General features: G+C 49.9%; 1 protein-coding gene across 4 annotated transcripts in view; it reads left to right on the top strand.

Annotated features, from left to right (window-relative positions):
• The window catches only part of LOC115123893 (phosphatidate phosphatase LPIN1-like), a 47,648-nt gene that overhangs the window by 15,036 nt on the left and 6,913 nt on the right, over positions 1 to 25,699 (top strand). For all 4 annotated transcript variants that reach the window (XR_010459791.1, XR_010459790.1, XM_065004294.1 and 1 more), the window contains 11 exons: positions 1 to 57; positions 4,211 to 4,306; positions 8,910 to 9,226; positions 9,586 to 9,702; positions 16,647 to 16,703; positions 16,980 to 17,091; positions 17,475 to 18,117; positions 19,741 to 19,834; positions 21,772 to 21,959; positions 23,486 to 23,579; positions 23,854 to 23,923. The exon at positions 1 to 57 is cut by the window's left edge. Coding sequence is in view for 2 of the 4 variants with exons in the window: in XM_065004294.1 (XP_064860366.1) it covers positions 1 to 57; positions 4,211 to 4,306; positions 8,910 to 9,226; positions 9,586 to 9,702; positions 16,647 to 16,703; positions 16,980 to 17,091; positions 17,475 to 18,117; positions 19,741 to 19,834; positions 21,772 to 21,959; positions 23,486 to 23,579; positions 23,854 to 23,923 (1,845 nt within the window). In the remaining 2 variants the exon portion in view is untranslated. The remainder of the gene's footprint in view (positions 58 to 4,210; positions 4,307 to 8,909; positions 9,227 to 9,585; positions 9,703 to 16,646; positions 16,704 to 16,979; positions 17,092 to 17,474; positions 18,118 to 19,740; positions 19,835 to 21,771; positions 21,960 to 23,485; positions 23,580 to 23,853; positions 23,924 to 25,699) is intronic.

Raw genomic sequence — 25,699 nt, forward strand, 5'->3', positions numbered from 1 at the left:
TCGCCCTTCCACGTTCGCTTCGGCAAGATGGGTGTGCTGCGCTCCCGTGAGAAAGTGGTGAGAGGACACAGGGAGGCTGTGTGCGGTGGGGGGGTCTGGGTTAAGGAGCACTGGGGCAGAGGACATTGGGTAGAAGATGGTGCTTACAGAAATTACCACACAGAAAGAGAGAGGGAGAAAAGGGGATGAAGGGAGAGAGATGAATCATTCATTTTTCTACCACGTATACCTGTAGCTGTCCTTGACCTGAGCTGACACAGACAAAATGGACAATGAGAGTTGCTGAAAGAAATATTTATTGTTGATAGAAGAGAGAAAAATGGAAATAAAAAAATAGAGAAGGAGGGGTAGATGGGAGAGATGGTGGGAGAGACAGAGATGATAGTAGATTGGAGGGATGGAGATGGAGATAGGTTAGTACGAATACAAAGAGAGATAGAGGGTAGAGCAGAGGAAAGAGAGATAGAGATGGAGGGTAGAGCAGAGGAAAGAGAGATAGAGATGGAGGGTAGAGCAGAGGAAAGAGAGAGAGATGGAGGGTAGAGCAGAGGAAAGAGAGAGACATGGAGGGTAGAGCAGAGGAAAGAGAGATAGAGATGGAGGGTGGAGCAGAGGAAAGAGCGATAGAGATGGAGGGTAGAGCAGAGGAAAGAGAGAGACATGAAGGGTAGAGCAGAGGGAAGAGAGAGAGATGGAGGGTAGAGCAGAGGAAAGAGAGAGAGATGGAGGGTAGAGCAGAGGAAAGAGAGAGAGATGGAGGGTAGAGCAGAGGAAAGAGAGAGAGATGGAGGGTAGAGCAGAGGAAAGAGAGATAGAGATGGAGGGTAGAGCAGAGGAAAGAGAGATAGAGATGGAGGGTAGAGCAGAGGAAAGAGAGAGAGATGGAGGGTAGAGCAGAGGAAAGAGAGATAGAGATGGAGGGTAGAGCAGAGGAAAGATAGAGACATGGAGGGTAGAGCAGAGGAAAGAGAGAGACATGGAGGGTAGAGCAGAGGAAAGAGAGAGACATGGAGGGTAGAGCAGAGGAAAGAGAGACATGGAGGGTAGAGCAGAGGAAAGAGAGATAGAGATGGAGGGTAGAGCAGAGGAAAGAGAGAGAGATGGAGGGTAGAGCAGAGGAAAGAGAGAGAGATGGAGGGTAGAGCAGAGGAAAGAGAGAGAGATGGAGGGTAGAGCAGAGGAAAGAGAGAGAGATGGAGGGTAGAGCAGAGGAAAGAGAGAGAGATGGAGGGTAGAGCAGAGGAAAGAGAGAGACATGGAGGGTAGAGCAGAGGAAAGAGAGAGACATGGAGGGTAGAGCAGAGGAAAGAGAGAGACATGGAGGGTAGAGCAGAGGAAAGAGAGACATGGAGGGTAGAGCAGAGGAAAGAGAGATAGAGATGGAGGGTAGAGCAGAGGAAAGAGAGAGAGATGGAGGGTAGAGCAGAGGAAAGAGAGAGAGATGGAGGGTAGAGCAGAGGAAAGAGAGAGAGATGGAGGGTAGAGCAGAGGAAAGAGAGAGAGATGGAGGGTAGAGCAGAGGAAAGAGAGATAGAGATGGAGGGTAGAGCAGAGGAAAGAGAGAGACATGGAGGGTAGAGCAGAGGAAAGAGAGAGACATGGAGGGTAGAGCAGAGGAAAGAGAGATAGACATGGAGGGTAGAGCAGAGGAAAGAGAGAGGGATGAAGTGTAGAGCAGAGGAAAGAGAGATAGACATGGAGGGTAGAGCAGAGGAAAGAGAGAGGGATGGAGGGTAGAGCAGAGGAAAGAGAGAGACATGGAGGGTAGAGCAGAGGAAAGAGAGAGACATGGAGGGTAGAGCAGAGGAAAGAGAGATAGAGATGGAGGGTAGAGCAGAGGAAAGAGAGAGACATGGAGGGTAGAGCAGAGGAAAGAGAGAGACATGGAGGGTAGAGCAGAGGAAAGAGAGAGACATGGAGGGTAGAGCAGAGGAAAGAGAGATGGAGGGTAGAGAGAGGTAGAGCAGAGGAAAGAGAGAGAGATGGAGGGTAGAGCAGAGGAAAGAGAGAGAGATGGAGGGTAGAGCAGAGGAAAGAGAGAGACATGGAGGGTAGAGCAGAGGAAAGAGAGAGACATGGAGGGTAGAGCAGAGGAAAGAGAGAGATGGGTAGAGCAGAGGAAAGAGAGAGAGAGATGGAGGGTAGAGCAGAGGAAAGAGAGAGACATGGAGGGGAGAGCAGAGGAAAGAGAGAGAGATGGAGGGTAGAGCAGAGGAAAGAGAGAGACATGGAGGGTAGAGCAGAGGAAAGAGAGAGAGATGGAGGGTAGAGCAGAGGAAAGAGAGAGATGGAGGGTAGAGCAGAGGAAAGAGAGAGAGAGATGGAGGGTAGAGCAGAGGAAAGAGAGAGACATGGAGGGTAGAGCAGAGGAAAGAGAGAGATGGGTAGAGCAGAGGAAAGAGAGATGAGAGATGGAGATGGAGGGTAGAGCAGAGGAAAGAGAGAGAGAGATGGAGGGAGAGCAGAGGAAAGAGAGAGAGATGGAGGGTAGAGCAGAGGAAAGAGAGAGAGATGGAGGGTAGAGCAGAGGAAAGAGAGAGATGGAGGGTATAGCAGAGGAAAGAGAGAGACATGGAGGGTAGAGCAGAGGAAAGAGAGAGACATGGAGGGTAGAGCAGAGGAAAGAGAGAGAGACATGGAGGGTAGAGCAGAGGAAAGAGAGAGATGGAGGGTAGAGCAGAGGAAAGAGAGAGAGAGATGGAGGGTAGAGAGCAGAGGAAAGAGGAGAGAGAGATGGAGGGTAGGGTAGAGCAGAGGAAGCAGAGACATGGGAGGGTAGAGCAGAGGAAAGAGAGAGAGATGGAGGGTAGAGCAGAGGAAAGAGAGAGAGATGAGAGAGGAAAGTAGAGGGTAGAGGAGGGTAAAGAGGAAAGAGAGATGGAGGGTAGAGCAGAGGAAAGAGAGAGAGATGGAGGGTAGAGCAGAGGAAAGAGAGAGACATGGAGGGTAGAGCAGAGGAAAGAGAGAGACATGGAGGGTAGAGCAGAGGAAAGAGAGAGATGGGTAGAGCAGAGGAAAGAGAGAGAGAGATGGAGGGTAGAGCAGAGGAAAGAGAGAGACATGGAGGGGATAGCAGAGGAAAGAGAGAGAGATGGAGGGTAGAGCAGAGGAAAGAGAGAGAGATGGAGGGTAGAGCAGAGGAAAGAGAGAGACATGGAGGGTAGAGCAGAGGAAAGAGAGAGAGATGGGGGGTAGAGCAGAGGAAAGAGAGAGATGGAGGGTAGAGCAGAGGAAAGAGAGAGAGATGGAGGGTAGAGCAGAGGAAAGAGAGAGACATGGAGGGTAGAGCAGAGGAAAGAGAGAGACATGGATGGTAGAGCAGAGGAAAGAGAGAGACATGGAGGGTAGAGCAGAGGAAAGAGAGAGATGGAGGGTAGAGCAGAGGAAAGAGAGAGAGAGATGGAGGGTAGAGCAGAGGAAAGAGAGAGAGAGATGGAGGGTAGAGCAGAGGAAAGAGAGAGACATGGAGGGTAGAGCAGAGGAAAGAGAGAGAGATGGAGGGTAGAGCAGAGGAAAGAGAGATAGAGATGAAGGGTAGAGCAGAGGAAAGAGAGAGAGATGGAGGGTAGAGCAGAGGAAAGAGAGAGATGGAGGGTAGAGCAGAGGAAAGAGAGATAGAGATGGAGGGTAGAGCAGAGGAAAGAGAGAGACATGGAGGGTAGAGCAGAGGAAAGAGAGAGATGGGTAGAGCAGAGGAAAGAGAGAGAGATGATGAGAGGGTAGAGGTAGAGCAGAGGAAAGAGAGAGAGATGGAGGGAGCAGAGGAAAGAGAGAGACATAGAGCAGAGGAAAGAGAGATAGAGATGGAGGGTAGAGCAGAGGAAAGAGAGAGAGATGGAGGGTAGAGCAGAGGAAAGAGAGAGAGATGGAGGGAAAGAGAGAGAGATAGAGCAGAGGAAAGAGAGATAGAGATGGAGGGTAGAGCAGAGGAAAGAGAGAGAGATGGAGGGTAGAGCAGAGGAAAGAGAGAGAGATGGAGGGTAGAGCAGAGGAAAGAGAGAGACATGGAGGGTAGAGCAGAGGAAAGAGAGAGAGATGGAGGGTAGAGCAGAGGAAAGAGAGAGAGATGGAGGGTAGAGCAGAGGAAAGAGAGAGAGATGGAGGGTAGAGCAGAGGAAAGAGAGAGAGATGGAGGGTAGAGCAGAGGAAAGAGAGAGGGATGGAGTGAGATTGAAAGGCATAGTGATGGTTGGTGTCATCTGTGTCTCAGGTGGACATAGAGATCAATGGAGAGCCTGTGAGTCTACAAATGAAGCTGGGGGAGAACGGAGAGGCCTTTTTCGTCAAGGAGACAGAGAACACACTGGTATGTACACACACAACCACAAACGCATGCACACACCAACACACACACACACACTCAACCATGGCCCCCGAAACAGAGAGAGTGAACAGAGAGTGAACGAAGAGAGAGAATAGAGAGAGAGCAGAGAGAGAACAGAGAAAGTGAACAGAGAGAGAGAGCAGAGAGAAGAACAGAGAGAGAACAGAGAGAGAACGGAGAGAGAGAACAGAGAGAGAGAGCAGAGAGTGAGATCAGAGAGCGAGAACACAGAGAGAGAACAGAATGAGAGAGAGAGAGAGAGAACAGAGAGAGCAAACAGAGAGAGAAGATGTGCTTTGGCAATTTAAACAAATGTTTTCATGCCAGTAAAGCCCTTTGAATTGAATTGACATTTTATGGAATTTAATTGAGAGAGAGAGAGAGAGAGAGAGAGAAGTAGAAAAAGTACACTCTTAAAAAAGGGGTTCCAAAAGGGTTCTTCGGCTGTCCCCATAAGGGAACCCTTTTTGGACCCAGGTAGAACCCTTTTTGGTTCCAGGTAGAACCGTCTGTGTAAAGGGTTCTACATGGAACTGAAAAGGGGTCTACCTAGAACCAAAAATGTTTTTTCAAATGGTTCTCCTATGGAGACAGCCAAAGATACCTTTTAAGGATAAATCTAAACTTTTTTCTAAGACTGTAGCCTAGTGAACTGACTTGGTGCATGTTCAGTAATGTGAGTGGTGTTCCCTGGAAACAAACAATGAGGACACATGCTGTAACTGGATCCTGGACAGGATGGGAAGAGAATGGACTCCATGTCCAGACAAGGCCACACACACACACACACAATCAGGGGTCATGGCCAAAAGGTTTAAAATATAAACTCAATCCCAGTGATGTGATCTCACACTACTTAGTTTGAAGTGATGCACCCGCCATGCGTACACCTAAGCCATGCATACTAAATAGTGCAAGTGTGAACTTTGAGACACCATCTTAGGCGACAGGAGGCGAGAAAGAATCCTGTAATAGATCTCATAGATTCTATAATAGAGTCCTATAAATAATCCTATGATAATGACATTTACTAGGATCAGCAAATGTAAACTCAATTCATAACCTTTAGTAAGGGGAAATGCCAAATTGAACAGTTCTGTTTGAAGTAAAGTTTACAGATTGTGTTTTTATAAATTAACTACCTCACTCTTATTGTCACTCTATTAATCATCTAGTATGTGGCTCTCTGAGCTCTCAGATGAACTGCTCCACCGAGAGCTCAGGCTTTAGTAATAACATCACACAGGAGAGGAGAGGAGAGGAGAGGAGAGGAGATAGGAGAAGAGAAGATGGGAGAGGAGAAGATGGGAGAGGAGAGAATGAATAATGGTGAGGTAGAAGGAGAAGAATGATGATAAAGGGATAGAGGGATAATGCTTGGTCTTTTCTCCAGTAAGGGATTAAACCAGAGCTGTTATAATCTGGGGTTTAGTTTAACTGGGCTGTCGTGACTGTCGGACTCCCATTCCTCCCTCCACCCCACTTTCCTGCTACATCCTCTCCTCTCAGCTGTCCTCTTCTCTCCTCCCTGCTACAACCGCCCCTTTCCTTTCCTCTCATATCTCCTTTCCTTACTCCCTTCCCTCCTCTCCCCTCCCCTCCTCGCCTCTCCTCTCCCCTCCCCTCCTCGCCTCTCCCCTCCCCTCTCCTCCCCTCCCCTCCCCTCTCCTCCTCCCTGTCCTAGTCTATTCCCCTCTAAGAACCGAGGGATTTCATGCAGAAACATGTTCTAAGTATCACTATTGAGCTGTTCCTGACAGTGGCTGTATATCTTTTCCACGTCCAGTGAGTTCTTCAGTTTACAGTGTGTGTTTTGGTTGTACTGTACAGATCTTGTTTCTCCTCTGGGATAAACCCTCCTCTTGACCCAGCCAAAAATAACAACCCTATTTATGGACAAAAAAATCCCTTTTCTACATTCCACTGCACAGCATACACGCACACACACACACGCACGCACGCACGCACACACACACACACACACACACATGCACACGCACGCACGCACGCACGCACGCACGCACGCACGCACGCACACACGCACTCACACACACACGCACGCACGCACGCACTCACGCACACACACACACACACGTTCAGGGGTCTGTCCTCTCCCTGATTCACCCTGTCTACCCTCTGAGTGGTCCGTTTTATTTGGATAAAGAATACAGTGTGTTATAAACCCATGTGGACTGGGCATCATGAATATGTTGAATTCAGAGAATTCTAGTTGAATTCTAGTTGAATTCAGAGAATCTGTTCATGAATTCCCAGACTGTGTCTCAATGTAATCAAGGTATGAACTTAAAAAGTTAAGTTATTTTCCAATACAATCTCTTCTGGGGCTTAGTTGTGGTCAATTGCAGTGTACAAATGTGTATAATTATGTTCCTGCCTCTCAACCATCCGCTTCAACAAAAATCGTCCCGCGGTTGAATCTAGTTGCCCCTGATATACACACAGATGTGTTATTGTCACGAACACCAGATAGGTGGAGTGAACTGTGTTGTTTTACAGGGTCAGCCATAGTAGTACGGCATCCCTGGAGATAATTAGGGGTAAGTGCCTCTTTAAAGGGCACATCAACAGGTTTTTCACCTTGTCGGGTATTCAAACCACCAACCTTTCTGTTACTGGTTGCTAGGCTCCCTGCTACCACACATGCGCGCGCGCGCACGCACACACACACACACACACACACACACACACACACACACACACACACACACACACACACACACACACACACACACACACACACACACACACACACACACACACACACACACACACGTGTTCCTAGTGTATTTCCTTAGCAGAGAAATATTTACCATGTGTGTGTGTTCCTGAACCCCTAGATCCCTCACAGGGATAGACCTCCTATTCAGACAGTATTGGAGGGTGCTGCAGCTGCAGCCTATCTTACTACACATCCAATCAAATCACATTTTATTGGTTTATTTAACAGATGTTATTGTGGGTGTAGTGAAATGCTTGTGCTTCTAGCTCTGACAGTGCAGTAATATATAACAAGTCATATCTAACAGTTTCACAACATATACCCAAATACACGTACATCTAAGTAATGAATGGATTAAGAATATACACATATGTCAGAGCAGCATTGGACTAAGATACAGTGGCATAGTATAGAGTACAGTATATACACATGAGATGGGTGATGCTATATTTACACACTATTAAAGTGACTAAGATACAGTGGAATAGTATAGAGTACAGTATATATGTGGAGTGCAGTTTATACGTATGAGTAATGCTGGATACGGAACATATTTACACTCGCTAGTGATCCATTTCTAAAAGTGGCCAGTGATTCCTAGTCTATGTCTATAGGCAGCAGCCTCTGATGTGCTAGTGATGGCTGTTTAACAGTCTGATGGCCTTGATATAGAAGCTGTTTTTCAGTCTCTCGGTCCCTGCTTTGATGCACCTGTACTGACCTCGCCTTCTGGATGATATTGGGGTGAACAGGCAGTGGCTCAGGTGGTTGATGTCCTTGATGATCTTTTTGGCCTTCCTATGGCATTGCGTATTGTAGGTATTGTAGGTGTCCAGGAGGGCGGGAAGTTTGCCCCCGGTGATGCGTTGGGCAGACCTCATCATCTCATCGTTGTTGGTAGTCAAGCCTACTACTGTTGTGTCGTCTGCAAACATGATGATTGAGTTGGAGGCGTGCTTGGCTACACCGTCATGGGGTGAACGGGGAGTACAGGAGGGGGCTGAGCACGCACCCTTGTGGGGCCCCTGTTTGAGGATCACAGTTACACCATAAGTTGTTGATCATAAAACATATACCTCCACCCTTCTGCTTCCCGGAGAGATGTTTGTTCCTGTCGGCGCAATGTACTGAGAAACCAACTGGCTTTATAGAGTCCGACAGTGTATCTCGAGAGAGCCATGTTTCCGTGAAGCTGAGCATGTTATGAGAGCCTGGTGTCTCTCTGAAAAGCAACTCTCGCCTTGAGCTCATCCATTTTATTATCCAGGGATTGGACATTAGCAAGTAGAATACTCAGGAGCGGTGGGTGGTGTACACGCTTCCTAAGTCGGACCAGAAGACCGCCTCTAGTACCTCTCCTCCACCTGCGTTGTTTTGGGTCGGCCTCTGGAATCAGTTCAATTGTTCTGGTGAGAGCAAACAAGGGATCCGCTCCAGGGAAGTGGTAATCCTGGTCGTAATGCTGGAAGTTCTGGTGAATTACCGTCGCTCTAATATCCAATAGTTCTTCCCGGCTGTATATAATGAGCTATTAACGTAAATAATTGTACATAAACAAACAAAATACTGCAGAGTTGCTTAAGAGCTAGTCGCGATGCTGCCATCTCCATCGGTGCCATCTTGTATCTGCAGGTCAGAACTATTCAACTGCAGGCCTGGAGGACTCACGTGCTACTGCTTATCAGAATCTACTCACCTGGTGTACCTTGAAGATTAGAAGAGCTGGATATGTTCTACTATCTTATAATATTTGGTCAAAATGTACTTCCAGGGCTGATTACTTAACAAGTCATTCATGTTTCATCATGACCTCACTTCCTGTTTTCTATTTTCTGTCCCCAAAAGGAAGGGATTCCGTCTTACCTGGCAACGTCACCTATTGTGTCCCAGGGGGTGGAGCTAATGGAAGCCCAGCTGGGGAAGGGCATGTCTCGCCTCTCTGACCCCGCCACCCTCTCGGTCCAGACCCTGAGCTCCCAGCAGACCATAGGAGGAGGAGGAGGAGGGATGATGATGAAAAAGAGGAGGAAGAGGAGGAAGAAAGCGCGGGAGAGCGGAGGTGGGAGGCGGGAAGAGAGTGGGGAGCACTCAGAGGATGAGGACATGTTCACCATCGATATGAGCACTGATGAGGAGCAAGAGCACGATAACAACTCCAGCAGGTGATTACAGTACATATAGTCTTTACATCAACACTATTTACACTCCTGTACAACGCACGCGTGTGTGTGGAAAAAAACAGCAAGATACCTTTTTTTGGTCTCCGGTGAATTCCCCCCCCCCCCCTCCCTCCCCCCCCCCCCCCCGTAATGACCATGGGCCTCAGTCGAACCCTCCTTATTCTCTCTCATTCATCTGATGTGTGTGTTGTTGTTGTTAATGTCTCTCTCGCTCTTTGTCGCTCTCTGTCTTTGTCTTTCTCTCTCTCTTTTTGTCTCCTCTCTCTCTCTTTTTTTGTCTCCCTCTCTCTCTCTCTCTCTTTGTCTCTCTCTATATATATTTGTGTCTCTCTCTGTCTCAGGGCCTCTACTCCAGAGTTTGATGAAGAGCAGGGGCCTAAGGCCAGTGTGTTGAGCAGCACCTACATCCAGAACACAACATACACACGCCCTGACGCAGACTGGGCACACTCACAGAGGTAGATGCACATGACCCAACCCACACACATGCATGCACACCCACACACACATGCACCCACAAGATTGAACAGAACATAATAATAAACAGTTTGGTTGTTGTACTCATGCAGGATCTTGTCGGATGCCTTTGTAGAATGAAAGACCTGCATATGGTTCTCTCTGTATCTGTCTCTCCCCCATCCCCATCTCTCTCTTCCCCATCCCCATCTCTCTCTTCCCCATCCCCATCTCTCTCTTCCCCATCCCCATCTCTCTCTTCCCCATCCCCATCTCTCTCTCCCCATCCCCATCTCTCTCTCCCCATCCCCATCTCTCTCTTCCCCATCCCCATCTCTCTCTCCCCATCCCCATCTCTCTTCCCCATCCCCATCTCTCTCTTCCCCATCCCCATCTCTCTCTCCCCTTCCCCATCTCTCTCTTCCCCATCCCCATCTCTCTCTTCCCCTATCCCCATCTCTCTCTTCCCCATCCCCATCTCTCTCTTCCCCTGTCCCCATCTCTCTCTTCCCTATCCCCATCTCTCTCTTCACCTATCCCCATCTCTCTCTTCCCCTATCCCCATCTCTCTCTTCCCCTATCCCCATCTCTCTCTATCCCCATCTCTCTCTTCCCCTATCCCCATCTCTCTCTTCCCCTGTCCCCATCTCTCTTCCCTATCCCCATCTCTCTCTTCCCCTATCCCCATCTCTCTCTTCCCTGTCCCCATCTCTCTCTTCCCCTATCCCCATCTCTCTTCCCTATCCCCATCTCTCTCTTCCCCTGTCCCCATCTCTCTCTTCCCCTATCCCCATCTCTCTCTTCCCTATCCCCATCTCTCTCTTCCCTATCCCCATCTCTCTCTTCCCCTATCCCCATCTCTCTTTCCCCTGTCCCCATCTCTCTCTTCCCTATCCCCATCTCTCTCTTCCCCTATCCCCATCTCTCTCTTCCCCTGTCCCCATCTCTCTCTTCCCCTATCCCCATCTCTCTCTTCCCCTATCCCCATCTCTCTCTTCCCCATCCCTCTCTTCCCCATCCCCATCCCCATCTCTCTCTCTTTCCCATCCCCATCTTTCTCTCTTCCCCATCCCCATCTCTCTCTTCCCCATCCCTCTCTTCCCCATCCCCATCTCTCTCTCTTCCTCATCCCCATCTCTCTCTTCCCCATCCCCATCTCTCTCTCTTCCCCATCCCCATCTCTCTCTCCCTCCCTACCCCCATCTGCCTCTCCATCCCCATCTCTCTCCCTCTCTCCCCCATCCCCATCTCCCTCCTCATCTCTCTCTCCCTCTCTCCCCCATCCCCATCTCCCTCCTCATCTCCATCTCTCTCCCCTCTCTCCCCCATCCCCATCTCCCTCCTCATCTCCATCTCTCTCTCCCTCCCTACCGACATCTCCCTCCCTATCTCCCTCTCTCTCTCCATCCCCATCTCTCTCCCTCCCCATTCCCATCTCTCTCTCCCTCCCCATCTCTCTCTCCCTCCCCACCCCCATCTCTCTCTTCCTCCCTACCCCCATCTGCCTCTCCATCCCCATCTCTCTCCCTCTCTCCCCCATCCCCATCTCTCTCTTCCCCATCCCCATCTCTCTCTTCCCCTATCCCCATCTCTCTCTTCCCCATCCCCATCTCTCTCTTCCCCATCCCCATCTCTCTCTTCCCCATCCCCATCTCTCTCTTCCCCATCCCCATCTCTCTCCCTCTCTCCCCCATCCCCATCTCCCTCCTCATCTCCATCTCTCTCCCTCCCTACCGACATCTCCCTCCCTATCTCCCTCTCTCTCCCTACCCCCATCTCTCTCTCCCTCTCTACCCCCATCTCTCTCTCCTCCCTACCGACATCTCCCTCCCTACTCCCATCTCTCTCTCCCTCCCTACCGACATCTCCCTACCGACATCTCTCTCTCCCTCCCTACCCCCATCCCTCTCTCCCCCATCCCCATCTCTCTCTCCTCCCTCCCTACCCCCATCCCTCTCTCCCCCATCCCCATCTCTCTCCCTCCCTCCCTACCCCCATCCCTCTCTCCCCATCCCTCTCTCCCCATCCCTTTCTCCCCCATCCCCATCTCTCTCTCCCTCCTCATCTCCATCCCTCTCTCCCCCATCCCCATCTCCCTCCATCTCTCTCTCCCTCCCCATTTCTCTCTCCCTCCCCATCTCCCTCTTCCTCCCTACCCTCATCTCTCTCTCCCTCCCCATTTCTCTCTCCCTCCCCATTTCTCTCTCCCTCCCCATCTCTCTCTCCCTCCCCATCCCCATCTCTCTCTCCTCCCCATCCCCATCTCCCTCTCCCTCCCTCTCTCTCTCTCTCCCCATCCCCATCTCCCTCCCTACCCTCATCTCTCTCTCCCTCCCCATCTCTCTCCCCATCCCCATCTCTCTCTCCCTCCCCATCCCCATCTCTCTCTCCCTCCCCATCTCCCTCTCCCTCCCTACCCCCATCTCTCTCTCCCTCTCCATCCCCATATCTCTCTCCCCCATTCCCATCTCTCCCTCCCCATCCCCATCTCTCTCTCCCTCCCCATCCCCATCTCTCTCTCCCCCATTCCCATCTCTCCCTCCCTACCCCCATCTCTCTCTCCCATCCCCATCTCTCTCTCTCCCTCCCCATCCCCATCTCTCTCTCTCCCTCCCCATCTCTCTCTCCCCATCTCTCTCTCTCCCTCCCCATTCCCATCTCTCTCTCTCCCTCCTCATCTCTCTCTCTCCCTCCCCATTCCCATCTCTCTCTCCTCCCCATCTCTCTCTCCCTCTCTCCCCATCCCCATCTCCCTCCTCATCTCCATCTCTCTCTCCCTCTCTCCCCCATCCCCATCTCCCTCCTCATCTCCATCTCTCTCTCCTCCCTACCGACATCTCCCTCCCTATCTCCCTCTCTCTCTCCATCCCCATCTCTCTCCCTCCCCATTCCCATCTCTCTCCCCATCCCCATCTCTCTCTCCCCCCATCTCTCTCCCCCCCATCCCCATCTCTCTCTCTCTCCTCCCCACCCCCATCTCTCTCTCCCTCCCCATCTCTCTCTCCCTCCCCATCTCTCTCTCAATCCCCATCCCCATCTCTCTCTCCCCATCCCCATCTCTCTCTCCCCATCCCCATCTCTCTCTCAATCCCCATCTCTCTCTCTCCCTCCCCATCCCCATCTCTCTCCCCTCCCAATCTCTCCCCTGTCCCCATCCCCATCTCTCTCCCCCTCCCCATCTCTCTCCCCATCCCCATCTCTCTCTCCCCATCTCTCTCCCCTCCCTCCCCATCTCTCTCTCCCTCCCCATCTCTCTCTCCATCCCCATCTCTCTCTCCCTCCCCATCCCCATCTCTCTCCCCATCCCCACCCCCATCTCTCTCCCCTCCCCATCTCTCTCCCCATCCCCATCTCTCTCTCCCCCCATCTCTCTCTCCTCCCTCCCAATCTCTCTCTCTCCCTCCCCATCCCCATCTCTCCCTCCCCATCCCCATCTCTCTCTCCCCATCCCCATCTCCTCTCTACCCCCATCTCTCCCTCCCATCCCCATCTCTCCCTCCCTCCCCATTTCTCTCTCTCTCCCCATCCCCATCTCCCTCTTCCTCCCTACCCTCATCTCTCTCTCCCTCCCCATTTCTCTCTCCCTCCCCATCCCCATCTCCCTCTTCCTCCCTACCCTCATCTCTCTCTCCCTCCCCATTTCTCTCTCCCTCCCCATCCCCATCTCCCTCTTCCTCCCTACCCTCATTTTTCTCTCCCCCCCATTTCTCTCTCCCTCCCCATTTCTCTCTCCCTCCCCACCTCTCTCTCCCTCCCCATCCCCATCTCTCTCTCCCTCCCCATCTCTCTCTCCCTCCCCATCTCCATCTCTCTCTCCCTCCCCATCCCCATCCCCATTTCTCTCTCCCTCCCCATTTCTCTCCCCTCCCCATCTCTCTCTCCCTCCCCATCCCCATCTCTCTCTCCCTCCCCATCTCCATCTCTCTCTCCCTCCCCATTTCTCTCTCCCTCCCCATCCCCATCTCTCTCTCCCTCCCCATCTCCATCTCTCTCTCCCTCCCCATCCCCATTTCTCTCTCCCTCCCCATTTCTCTCTCCCTCCCCATCTCTCTCTCCCTCCCCATCCCCATCTCTCTCTCCCTCCCCATCTCCATCTCTCTCTCCTCCCCATTTCTCTCTCCCTCCCCATTTCTCTCTCCCTCCCCATTTCTCTCCCTCCCCATCCCCATTTCTCTCTCCCTCCCCATCCCGATCTCCCTCTCCCTCCCCATCCCATCTCTCTCTCTCTCCCTCCCCATCCCCATCTCTCTCTCTCCCCCCATCCCCATCTCTCTCTCTCTCCCCATCTCCCTCTCCCTCCATCTCTCTCTCTCTCCCCCCATCCCCATCTCCCTCTCCCTCATCTCTCTCTCCCTCCCCATCTCTCTCCCCATCCCCATCTCTCTCTCCCTCCCCATCTCTCTCTCCCTCCCTACCCCCATCCCCATATTTCTCCCTCCCTACCCCAATCTCTCTCTCCCTCCCCATCCCCATCTCTCTCCCCCATTCCCATCTCTCCCTCCCTACCCCATCTCTCTCTCCCTCCCCATCCCATCTCGCTCTCCCTCCCCATCTCTCTCTCCCTCCCCATCCCCATCTCTCTCTCCCTCCCCATTCTCATCTCTCCCTCCCTACCCCCATCTCTCTCTCCCTCCCCATCCCCATCTCTCTCTCCCTCCCCATCTCCATCTCTCTCTCCTCCCCATTTCTCTCTCCCTCCCCATCCCCATTTCTCTCTCCCTCCCCATTTCTCTCTCCCTCCCCATCCCCATCTCCCTCTCCCTCCCCATCCCATCTCTCTCTCTCTCCCTCCCCATCCCCATCTCTCTCTCTCCCCCATCCCCATCTCTCTCTCTCTCCCCATCTCCCTCTCCCTCCATCTCTCTCTCTCTCCCCATCCCAATCTCCCTCTCCCTCATCTCTCTCCCCTCCCCATCTCTCTCCCCATCCCCATCTCTCTCTCCCCATCCCCATCTCTCTCCCTCCCCATCCCCATCTCTCTCTCCCTCCCCATCTCTCTCTCCCTCCCTACCCCCATCTCTCTCTCTCTCTCCCCATCCCCATATCTCTCCCTCCCTACCCCAATCTCTCTCTCCCTCCCCATCCCCATCTCTCTCCCCCATTCCCATCTCTCCCTCCCTACCCCCATCTCTCTCTCCCTCCCATCTCTCTCTCCTCCCCATCTCTCTCTCCCTCCCCATCCCCATCTCTCTCTCTCCCTCCCCATTCTCATCTCTCCTCCCTACCCCCATCTCTCTCTCCCTCCCCATCCCCATCTCTCTCTCTCCCTCCCCATCCCCATCTCTCTCCCCATCCCCATCTCTCTCTCCCCATCCCCATCTATCTCCCTCCCCATCTCTCTCTCTCCCTCCCCATTCCCATCTCTCCCTCCCTACCCCCATCTCTCTCTCCTCCCCATCCCCATCTCTCTCTCTCCCTCCCCATCCCCATCTCTATCTCTCTCCCAATCCCCATCCCCATCTATCTCCCTCCCCATCTCTCTCTCCCCATCTCTCTCTCCCCATCCCCATCTCTCTCCCCATCCCCATCTCTCTCCATCCCCATCTCTCTCTCCCCATCCCCATCTCTCCCTCCCTACCCCATCTCTCTCTCCCTCCCCATCCCATCTCTCTCTCCCTCCCCATCTCTCTCCCCTCCCCATCCCCATCTCTCTCCCTCCCTACCCCCATCTCTCTCTCCCTCCCCATCCCCATCTCTCTCTCTCCCTCCCCATCCCCATCTCTCTCCCCATCCCCATCTCTCTCCCCATCCCCATCTCTCTCTCCCCATCCCCATCTATCTCCCTCCCCATCTCTCTCTCTCCCTCCCCATTCCCATCTCTCCCTCCCTACCCCATCTCTCTCTCCTCCCCATCCCCATCTCTCTCTCTCCCTCCCCATCCCCATCTCTCTCCCCATCCCCATCTCTCTCTCCCCATCCCCATCTATCTCCTCCCCATCTCTCCCCATCTCTCTCTCCCCATCCCCATCTCTCTCCATCCCCATCTCTCTCTCCCCATCCCCATCTATCTCCCTCCCCATCTCTCTCTCCCTCCCCATCTCTCTCCCCATCCCCATCTCTCTCTCTCTCCCCCCATCTCTCTCTCTCTCCCCATCTCTCTCCCTCCCCATCTCTCTCTCCCTCCCCATCTCTTTCTCCCTCCCCATCTCTCTCTCCCTCCCCATCTCTCTCTCCCTCCCCACCTCTCTCTCCCTCCCCATCTCTGTCCCCATCCTCATCTCTCTCCCCATCCTCTTCTCTCTCCCTCCCCAACTCTCTCCCCATCCCCATCTCTCTCTCCCTCCCCATCTCTCTCTCCCTCCCTACCCCATCTCTGTCTCTCTCCCCATCTCTCTCTCCCTCCCTACCCCCATCTCTCTCTCCCTCCCTACCCCCATCTCTCTCTCCCTCCCTACCCCATCTCTCTCCCTCCCCATCTCTCTCTCCCTCCCCATCTCTTTCTCCCTCCCCATCTCTCTCTCCCTCCCCATCTCTCTCCCTCCCCATCTCTCTCTCCCTCCCATCTCTCTCCCCCCCATCTCTCTCCCCATCCTCATCTCTCTCCCCATCCTCATCTCTCTCTCCCTCCCCAACTCTCTCCCCATCCCCATCTCTCTCTCCCTCCCCATCTCTCTCTCCCTCCCTACCCCCATCTCTCTCCCCATCCTCATCTCTCTCTCCCTCCCCAACTCTCTCCCCATCCCCATCTCTCTCTCCCTCCCCATCTCTCTCTCCCTCCCTATCCCCATCTCTGTCTCCCTCCCCATCTCTCTCTCCTCCCTACCCCCATCTCTGTCTCCTCCCTACCCCCATCTCTCTCTCCCTCCCCATCTCTCTCTCCCTCCCTCCCCATCTCTCTCTCCCTCCCTACCCCCATCTCTCCCTCCCTACCCCCATCTCTCTCTCCCTCCCCATCTCTGTCTCCCTCCAGTCCTCTGATAGAACATACTCTGTCTATCCCTCCTAGCGGTGGTCTGTCCATCTCCTGTCCACAGCAGACTTCTCTCTTCCCTTCTCCGATCAGGTAAGTTAAACTATTTTATTTTGTATTATAATTTTTTTAACTCTGCATCGTTGGAAAAGGTTCAGAAGCAAGCATTTCACTGTAAAGTCTACACCAGTTGTATTTGGCGCATGTTGATAAAAATCTAATCAAATTCAATTTATTTACTACATTATAAAGTATAAAACCATGCGAACCAGCAGAGACTTTGTACTGTATTGTTGATGTCCATGAATCAGTGTAGTACTGGCTCAACCAATCACATCCCTCTATGTGACTTGACTTGTTACCAAGCAGCCCAGGCGGCTCCAGCCCCTCCACTCCAAAGAGTGACTCAGAGCTGACCAATCAGAGCAAAGACAACCCTGAGATGATGTGGGCCTGGGGAGAGCTGCCACAAGCTGCCAAGGTACAGAGAGAGGGAGGGAGGTGGGGAGGGACAGAGTGGGGGGGGTGAAGGGTGGGAGGGAGGGAGGGATATAGGGAGGGAGGGATATAGGGAGGGGAGACAGATTCAGAGAGACAGAACAGGAAAGAAAGGACACAAAAAGGGAGGCATTATGTCCACACATTGATCCAGAAATCAGGACTGATGTTTTCAGACTTTAATCTCTTTAATCATCTTCCATAAGAGCAGCTGAGGACACGCTAATACACTAGCACTCACTCTAACCACACATCTCTCTCTCTCTCTCTCTTCTCCTATCTACACCCTAACTCCCCTCCCTTGCTCTGTCCTGCTCTCTCTCTTCTTTCTCTTCTCTCTCTTTCCCTCTCTCTCTCCTCTTCTAGCCCTCCTTCTTCCCTCCGTTCCAGATGCAAGATTCTTTGATGATGTCCCCTGTCACCATCCCTGTGTGTGACAGCACACACTTCAGAACCATCACTGGAGACGGTGGCCCCTCTGATCAGATCCAGTCCCAGAGCCAAAAAGACAGCGCCCCCCCGCCCCTCACCCTGTACGTTCCACAGCCCGAGGACAACATAGCTGGGGCCGGGTCTGGAGCAGGGGCAGGGTCTGGAGCAGGGTCTGAGGCAGGGTCTGGAGCAGGGTCTGGGGCAGGGTCTGGGGCAGGGTCTGAGGCAGGGTCTGGAGCAGGGTCTGGAGCAGGGTCTGGAGCAGGGTCTGGAGCAGGGTCTGAGGCAGGGTCTGGAGCAGGGTCTGGGGCAGGGTCTGGAGCAGGGTCTGGGGCCGGGTCTGGAGCAGGGTCTGGGGCCGGGTCTGGAGCAGGGTCTGGGTGTGGAGCAGGGTCTGGAGCAGGGTCTGAGGCTGGGTCTGGAGCAAGGTCTTGGCCTGGAGGAGACATGGAGGAAGTATGGGCAGCCTGTAGAGAGGTGGAGGGACTGGTGGCCTCCAGGATGCTGTCAGAACTGGATGAGGGGTGCCATAGGGACAACACGGTCAGACACACAGACTCCCCATCTAAGAGGAAAGGTACGCAGCTTACAAGTCTGTTTCTGTAATGATCTGGTTTATTTCAGTGTCACATTCAGGGTTAGGGTGTCCTGTATGACTGACTTGGTAGAGCATGCAGCTCAGTTGGTGGCGCATGCAGCTCAGTTGGTAGAGCGTGGAGCTCAGTTGGTAGAGCGTGGAGCTCAGTTGGTAGAGCGTGGAGCTCAGTTGGTAGAGCGTGGAGCTCAGGTGGTAGAGCGTGGAGCTCAGGTGGTAGAGCTGGGAGCTCAGTTGGTAGAGCATGGAGCTCAGTTGGTAGAGCATGGAGCTCAGTTGGTAGAGCATGGAGCTCAGTTGGTAGAGCATGGAGCTCAGTTGGTAGAGCATGGAGCTCAGTTGGTAGAGCATGGAACTCGCAACGCCAGGTTTGTGGGTTTGATTCCCTGGGCCACTCATACGTAAAATGTATGCACACGTGACTGTAAGTCGCTTTGGATAAAAGCGTCTGCTAAACGGCATATGTTATATGTTATTGTAATCAGTGTTCATGGAGAGGCATGTTTGAGTAGCTGAACCATTACCTGGAAGGAGAGGACAGACAGAATATATATGTCAGTTTAGGTGACAGAATTTTTATTCAAACTGTCACTCACATCTGTAGATATGAATGTCTCAACCATTAGTTTCATGTCTGTAGATATGAATGTCTCAGCCATTAGTTTCACATCTGTAGATATGAATGTCTCAGCCATTAGTTTCACGTCTGTAGATATGAATGTCTCAACCATTAGTTTCACGTCTGTAGATATGAATGTCTCAGCCATTAGTTTCACGTCTGTAGATATGAATGTCTCAACCATTAGTTTCACGTCTGTAGATATGAATGTCTCAGCCATTAGTTTCACGTCTGTAGATATGAATGTCTCAACCATTAGTTTCACGTCTGTAGATATGAATGTCTCAACCATTAGTTTCACGTCTGTAGATATGAATGTCTCAGCCATTAGTTTCAAGTCTGTAGATATGAATGTCTCAGCCATTAGTTTCAAGTCTGTAGATATGAATGTCTCAGCCATTAGTTTCATGTCTGTAGATATGAATGTCTCAGCCATTAGTTTCATGTCTGTAGATATGAATGTCTCAGCCATTAGTTTCACGTCTGTAGATATGAATGTCTCAGCCATTAGTTTCACGTCTGTAGATATGAATGTCTCAGCCATTAGTTTCACGTCTGTAGATATGAATGTCTCAGCCATTAGTTTCACGTCTGTAGATATGAATGTCTCAGCCATTAGTTTCAAGTCTGTAGATATGAATGTCTCAGCCATTAGTTTCATGTCTGTAGATATGAATGTCTCAGCCATTAGTTTCACGTCTGTAGATATGAATGTCTCAGCCATTAGTTTCATGTCTGTAGATATGAATGTCTCAGCCATTAGTTTCACGTCTGTAGATATGAATGTCTCAGCCATTAGTTTCAAGTCTGTAGATATGAATGTCTCAGCCATTAGTTTCATGTCTGTAGATATGAATGTCTCAGCCATTAGTTTCAAGTCTGTAGATATGAATGTCTCAGCCATTAGTTTCATATCAACTTAATGAATGAAAGTAATGCCTTGTCAATCATTGTATCCATGGTAACGTGTGACGCTGTACCTGCAGACAAGAGGAGCCACCACCTGGGCTCTGATGGAATCTACCTGGATGACATCACTGAGCTGGAGCCAGATGTGGCCGCTCTCTACTTCCCCAAAAGGTAACACAACTGTAACTAACACACACACACACTTACAGGCACACCTGTCACACACACATACTGTGCATTCGGAAAGTATTCAGACCCCTTCCCTTGTTCCGCATTTTATTACCTTATTCTAAAATATATATTTTTTAATCCCTCATCAATCTACACACAATTTTCCATAATGACAAAGACAAAATGGGTTTTTAGACATTTTTGCAAATTTATAAAAAAAAATTTTTTTAAATGTTCAGACTCTTTGCTATGAGACATGAAATTGAGTTCAGGTGCATTCTGTTTTCATTGATCATCCTTGAGATGTTTCGACAACTTGATTGGCGTCCACCTGTGGTAAATTCAATTGATTGGACATGATTTGGAAAGGCACCCACCTGCCTATATAAAGGTCCCACAGTTGACAGTGCATGTCAGAGCAAAAACCAAGGAATTGAAGGAATTGTCCGTAGAGCTCCGAGACAGGATTGTGTCACGGCACAGATCTGTGGAAGGGTACCTAAAAATGTCTGTCCCCAAGAACACAGTGGCCTCCATGATTCTTAAATGGAAGTAGTTTGGAACCACCAAGACTCTTCCTAGAGGTGGCCTCCCGGCCAAACTGAGCAATCGGGGGAGAAGGGCCTTGGTCAGGGAGGTGACCAAGAACCCGATGATCTCTCTGACAGAGTTCCAGAGTCTTCTGTTGAGATGGGTGAAACTTCCAGAAGGACAACCATCTGGGCCAGACGTAAGCCACTCCTCAGTAAAAGGCACATGACAGTCCACTTGGAGTTTGCCAAAAGGCACCTAAAGGACTCTGACCATGAGAAACAAGATTCTCTTGTCTGATGAAACCAAGATTGAACTTTTGGCCTGAATGCCAAACGTCACATCTGGAGGAAACCTGGCACCATCCCTACGGTGAAGCATGGTGGTGTAAGCATCATGCTGTGGGGATGTTTTTCAGCGGCAGGGACTGGGAGACTAGTCAGGATCAAGGGAAAGATGAATGGAGCAAAGTACAGAGAGATCCTTGATGAAAACCTGCTCCAGAGCGCTCAGGACCTCAGACTGGGGGCGAAGGTTCACCTTCCAACAGGACAATGACACTGAGCACACAGCCAAGACAACGCACGAGTGGCTTCGGGACAAGTCTCTGAATGTCCTTGAGTGGCCCAGCCAGAGCCCAGACTTGAACCCGATCGAACATCTCTGGAGAGACTTGAAAATAGCTGTGCAGCGACGCTCCCCATCCAATCTGACAGAGCTTGAGAGGATCTGCAGAGAAGAATGGGAGAAACTCCCCAAATACAGGTGTGCCAAGCGTGCAGCATCGTACCCAAGAAGACTTGAGGCTGTAATTTCTTTCAAAGGTGCTTCAACAAAGTACCGAGTAAAGGGTCTGAATACTTATGTAAATGTGATATTTCATTTTTTTAATAAATTAGCAAACATTTCTGAAAACCTGTTTTTGCTTCGTCATTATGGGGTATTGTGTGTAGATTGATGATTGAAAAAACGATTTAATCCATTTTAGAATAAGGCTGTAACGTAACAAAATGTGGCAAAAGTCAAGGGGTCTAAATACTTTCCGAATGCACTGTACGCACCTATTACACACACACACACATCAGAGGAGGCTGGTGGGAGGAGCTATAGGAGGACAGACTCATTGTAATGGCTGGAATTAAATAAATGGAACGGTATCAAATACATCAAACATATGAACATATTTTTACTCCATTGATTCCATTCCAGCCATTCGATTGAGCTGGTCTTCCTATAGCTCCTCCCACCAGCCTCCAATGACACACATATACACGCACTCAACACACCCACACACACACACCAGTAACAAACACACACCTGTTACGCACACACATACACACACTCACCTATCCTGTCCTACGCACAGAGTTGTCCTACACTCCTGACCCTATGACCCTGTTCCTTAGTGACGGGGGCGGTTCGGTGAGAGGTGGCTTGGAAACGGGAGTGCGGAGTGCCAACCAATCCCCTCAGTCGGTGGGCAGCAGTGGGATGGACAGCGGCGTGGACAGCTACTCTGACCAGCTGGGAGACATGCCCAACATCGCCATCTCCCTGTGTGGAGGTCTCACTGACAACAGAGAGATCACAAGAGGTAGGGGCTGCATCTCAATACTGTAAATTGTAGCTTCAGCTATTTGCTGCTCAGATCCACTAATTGATGTGAGATCAGATGGAAGGGAACAACTTTCTGGAATAGAAGAGGATTATCCCTCTCCTGTCTGTGTCTCTACAGAACAGTTATATTAACCCTCTCCTGTCTGTGTCTCTACAGAACAGTTATATTAACCCTCTCCTGTCTGTGTCTCTACAGAACAGTTATATTAACCCTCTCCTGTCTGTGTCTCTACAGAACAGTTATATTAACCCTCTCCTGTCTGTGTCTCTACAGAACAGTTATATTAACCCTCTCCTGTCTGTGTCTCTACAGAACAGTTATATTAACCCTCTCCTGTCTGTGTCTCTACAGAACAGTTATATTAACCCTCTCCTGTCTGTGTGTCTCTACAGAACATTTATATTAACCCTCTCCTGTCTGTGTCTCTACATAACAGTTATATTAACACTCTCCTGTCTGTGTCTCTACAGAACAGTTATATTAACCCTCTCCTGTCTGTGTGTCTCTACAGAACAGTTATATTAACCCTCTCCTGTATGTGTCTCTACAGAACAGTTATATTAACCCTCTCCTGTCTGTGTGTCTCTACAGAACAGTTATATTAACCCTCTCCTGTCTGTGTCTCTACAGAACAGTTATATTAACCCTCTCCTGTCTGTGTGTCTCTACAGAACAGTTATATTAACCCTCTCCTGTCTGTGTCTCTACAGAACAGTTATATTAACCCTCTCCTGTCTGTGTCTCTACAGAACAGTTATATTAACCCTCTCCTGTCTGTGTGTCTCTACAGAACAGTTATATTAACCCTCTCCTGTCTGTGTCTCTACAGAACAGTTATATTAACCCTCTCCTGTCTGTGTGTCTCTACAGAACGGTTATATTAACCCTCTCCTGTCTGTGTGTCTCTACAGAACAGTTATATTAACCCTCTCCTGTCTGTGTCTCTACAGAACAGTTATATTAACCCTCTCCTGTCTGTGTCTCTACAGAACAGTTATATTAACCCTCTCCTGTCTGTGTCTCTACAGAACAGTTATATTAACCCTCTCCTGTCTGTGTCTCTACAGAACAGTTATATTAACCCTCTCCTGTCTGTGTCTCTACAGAACAGTTATATTAACCCTCTCCTGTCTGTGTCTCTACATAACAGTTATATTAACACTCTCCTGTCTGTGTCTCTACAGAACAGTTATATTAACCCTCTCCTGTATGTGTCTCTACAGAACAGTTATATTAACCCTCTCCTGTCTGTGTGTCTCTACAGAACAGTTATATTAACCCTCTCCTGTCTGTGTCTCTACAGAACAGTTATATTAACCCTCTCCTGTCTGTGTGTCTCTACAGAACAGTTATATTAACCCTCTCCTGTCTGTGTCTCTACAGAACAGTTATATTAACCCTCTCCTGTCTGTGTCTCTACAGAACAGTTATATTAACCCTCTCCTGTCTGTGTCTCTACAGAACAGTTATATTAACCCTCTCCTGTCTGTGTGTCTCAATAGAACAGTTTGAGGAGAGAGCCATCTCTTACCAGCAGTTCACTGAGAACCCCTCCATCATTGACGATCCCAACCTGGTTGTCAAGATAGGAACCAAGTATGTAAAATCCCTCTAACTCTGCATCATAGCAGTGAAGATGGCAGGGATGTGATTTCTGTTAATTAATCAGGACACACTATCTTCCATTCATATATCTGACCTATTCCATAGACAAAATCCCGATTTTATATGTTGTCCTGACCACATCCCTGACAGAAAAGTATGTGATGTACAGAACACCCTTCGTGTGCTGTCAAATATAGTACTTCTGATAAGAAATGTAGAAACTGGAGATTCAACAATGATCATGTGTTGTTGTTTTCTCCTCCAGGTACTATAACTGGACCACTGCAGCCCCTCTGATGCTGGCTATGCAGGTGTATCAGAAGCCCCTGCCAATGGTAAGACCTCCACAACATTAGCAACATTCCATTAGCATAGCATCTGGGCTACATATATATATGCTGATCTCAAATATATATGGTTTTACCTGAGGTTTATCATATGTCACATTAATCGTATGGCAATGTAAAATAAAAATAAAAAAGCAGTCCTGCTAAATCTAGGGCCCAGTTCTGCCCAGTTCTGTGTCTGGCCTTGTTTTGTTTTTGTTTGAATTCCTACATCCTCTGTCTCGTTTGAACTTCCTGCGCACTGAAAAGCATTCTCTTTAACCACATCGTCCTCACACTCAAGTCTTTTTCCTCTTTTATGTATAGCATATCTGTCTGCCTGTCTGTCTGTCGGTCTGTCTGTCTGTCTGTCTGTCTGTTTGTCTGTCTGTACATCTGCATGTTTGGTATAGCATATCTGTCTGTCTGTCTGTTGGGTATAGCATGTCTGTCTGTCTGTCTGTCTGTCTGTCTGTCTGTCTGTCTGTCTGTCTGTCTCTCTCTTAACCACCCCTTCACCTCAGTCTTTTACTCCACCTGTCTGTCTGTCTGTACATCTGCATGTTTGGTATAGCATATCTGTCTGTCTGCCTGTTCGGTATAGCATATCTGTCTGTTTGTCTGTCTGTACATCTGCATGTTTGGTATAGCATATCTGTATGTCTGTCTGTTGGGTATAGCATGTCTGTCTGTCTGTCTGTCTGTCTGTCTGTCTGTCTGTCTGTACATCTGCATGTTTGGTATAGCATATCTGTCTGTCTGCCTGTTGGGTATAGCATATATGTCTGTCTGTCTGTCTGTCTGTCTGTACATCTGCATGTTTGGTATAGCATATCTGTCTGTCTGCCTGTTGGGTATAGCATGTCTGTCTGTCTGTCTATCTGTCTCTCTCTCTTAACCACCCCTTCACCTCAATCTTTTACTCCACCTGTCTGTCTGTCTGTCTGTCTGTCTGTCTGTCTGTCTGTCTGTCTGTCTGTACATCTGCATGTTTGGTATAGCATATATGTCTGTCTGTCTGTCTGTCTGTCTGTCTGTCTGTCTGTCTGTCGGGTATAGCATATCTGTCTGTCTGCCTGTTGGGTATAGCATATCTGTCTGTCTGTACATCTGCCTGTTCGGTATAGCATATCTGTCTGTCTGTCTGTTGGGTATAGCATATCTGTCTGTCCTTGTTGGGTATAGCATATCTGTCTGCCTGTTGGGTATAGCATATTTGTCTGTCTGCCTGTTGGGTATAGCATATTTGTCTGTCTGCCTGTTGGGTATAGCATATTTGTCTGTCTGCCTGTTGGGTATAGCATATTTGTCTGTCTGCCTGTTGGGTATAGCATATTTGTCTGTCTGCCTGTTGGGTATAGCATATTTGTCTGTCTGCCTGTTGGGTATAGCATATTTGTCTGTCTGCCTGTTGGGTATAGCATATTTGTCTGTCTGCCTGTTGGGTATAGCATATTTGTCTGTCTGCCTGTTGGGTATAGCATATTTGTCTGTCTGCCTGTTGGGTATAGCATATTTGTCTGTCTGCCTGTTGGGTATAGCATATTTGTCTGTCTGCCTGTTGGGTATAGCATATTTGTCTGTCTGCCTGTTGGGTATAGCATATCTGTCTGTCTGTACGTCTCATTGGGTGTTTATTTTCTCTCTCTCTCTCCCCCCCTCCCTCCCTCCCTTTGTCGCCAGCTCGCTTCCTTAGATCGCCATTATCCAGACATATGACACTAGCTTCACGTTTTTACATTTGGGTTTTTTGTATCTCTGTGTTTTTGCATTTCAGTAGTTTTG

The sequence above is a fragment of the Oncorhynchus nerka genome, linkage group LG18, assembly GCF_034236695.1.
Source record: "Oncorhynchus nerka isolate Pitt River linkage group LG18, Oner_Uvic_2.0, whole genome shotgun sequence".
Lineage (NCBI taxonomy): Eukaryota > Metazoa > Chordata > Actinopteri > Salmoniformes > Salmonidae > Oncorhynchus > Oncorhynchus nerka.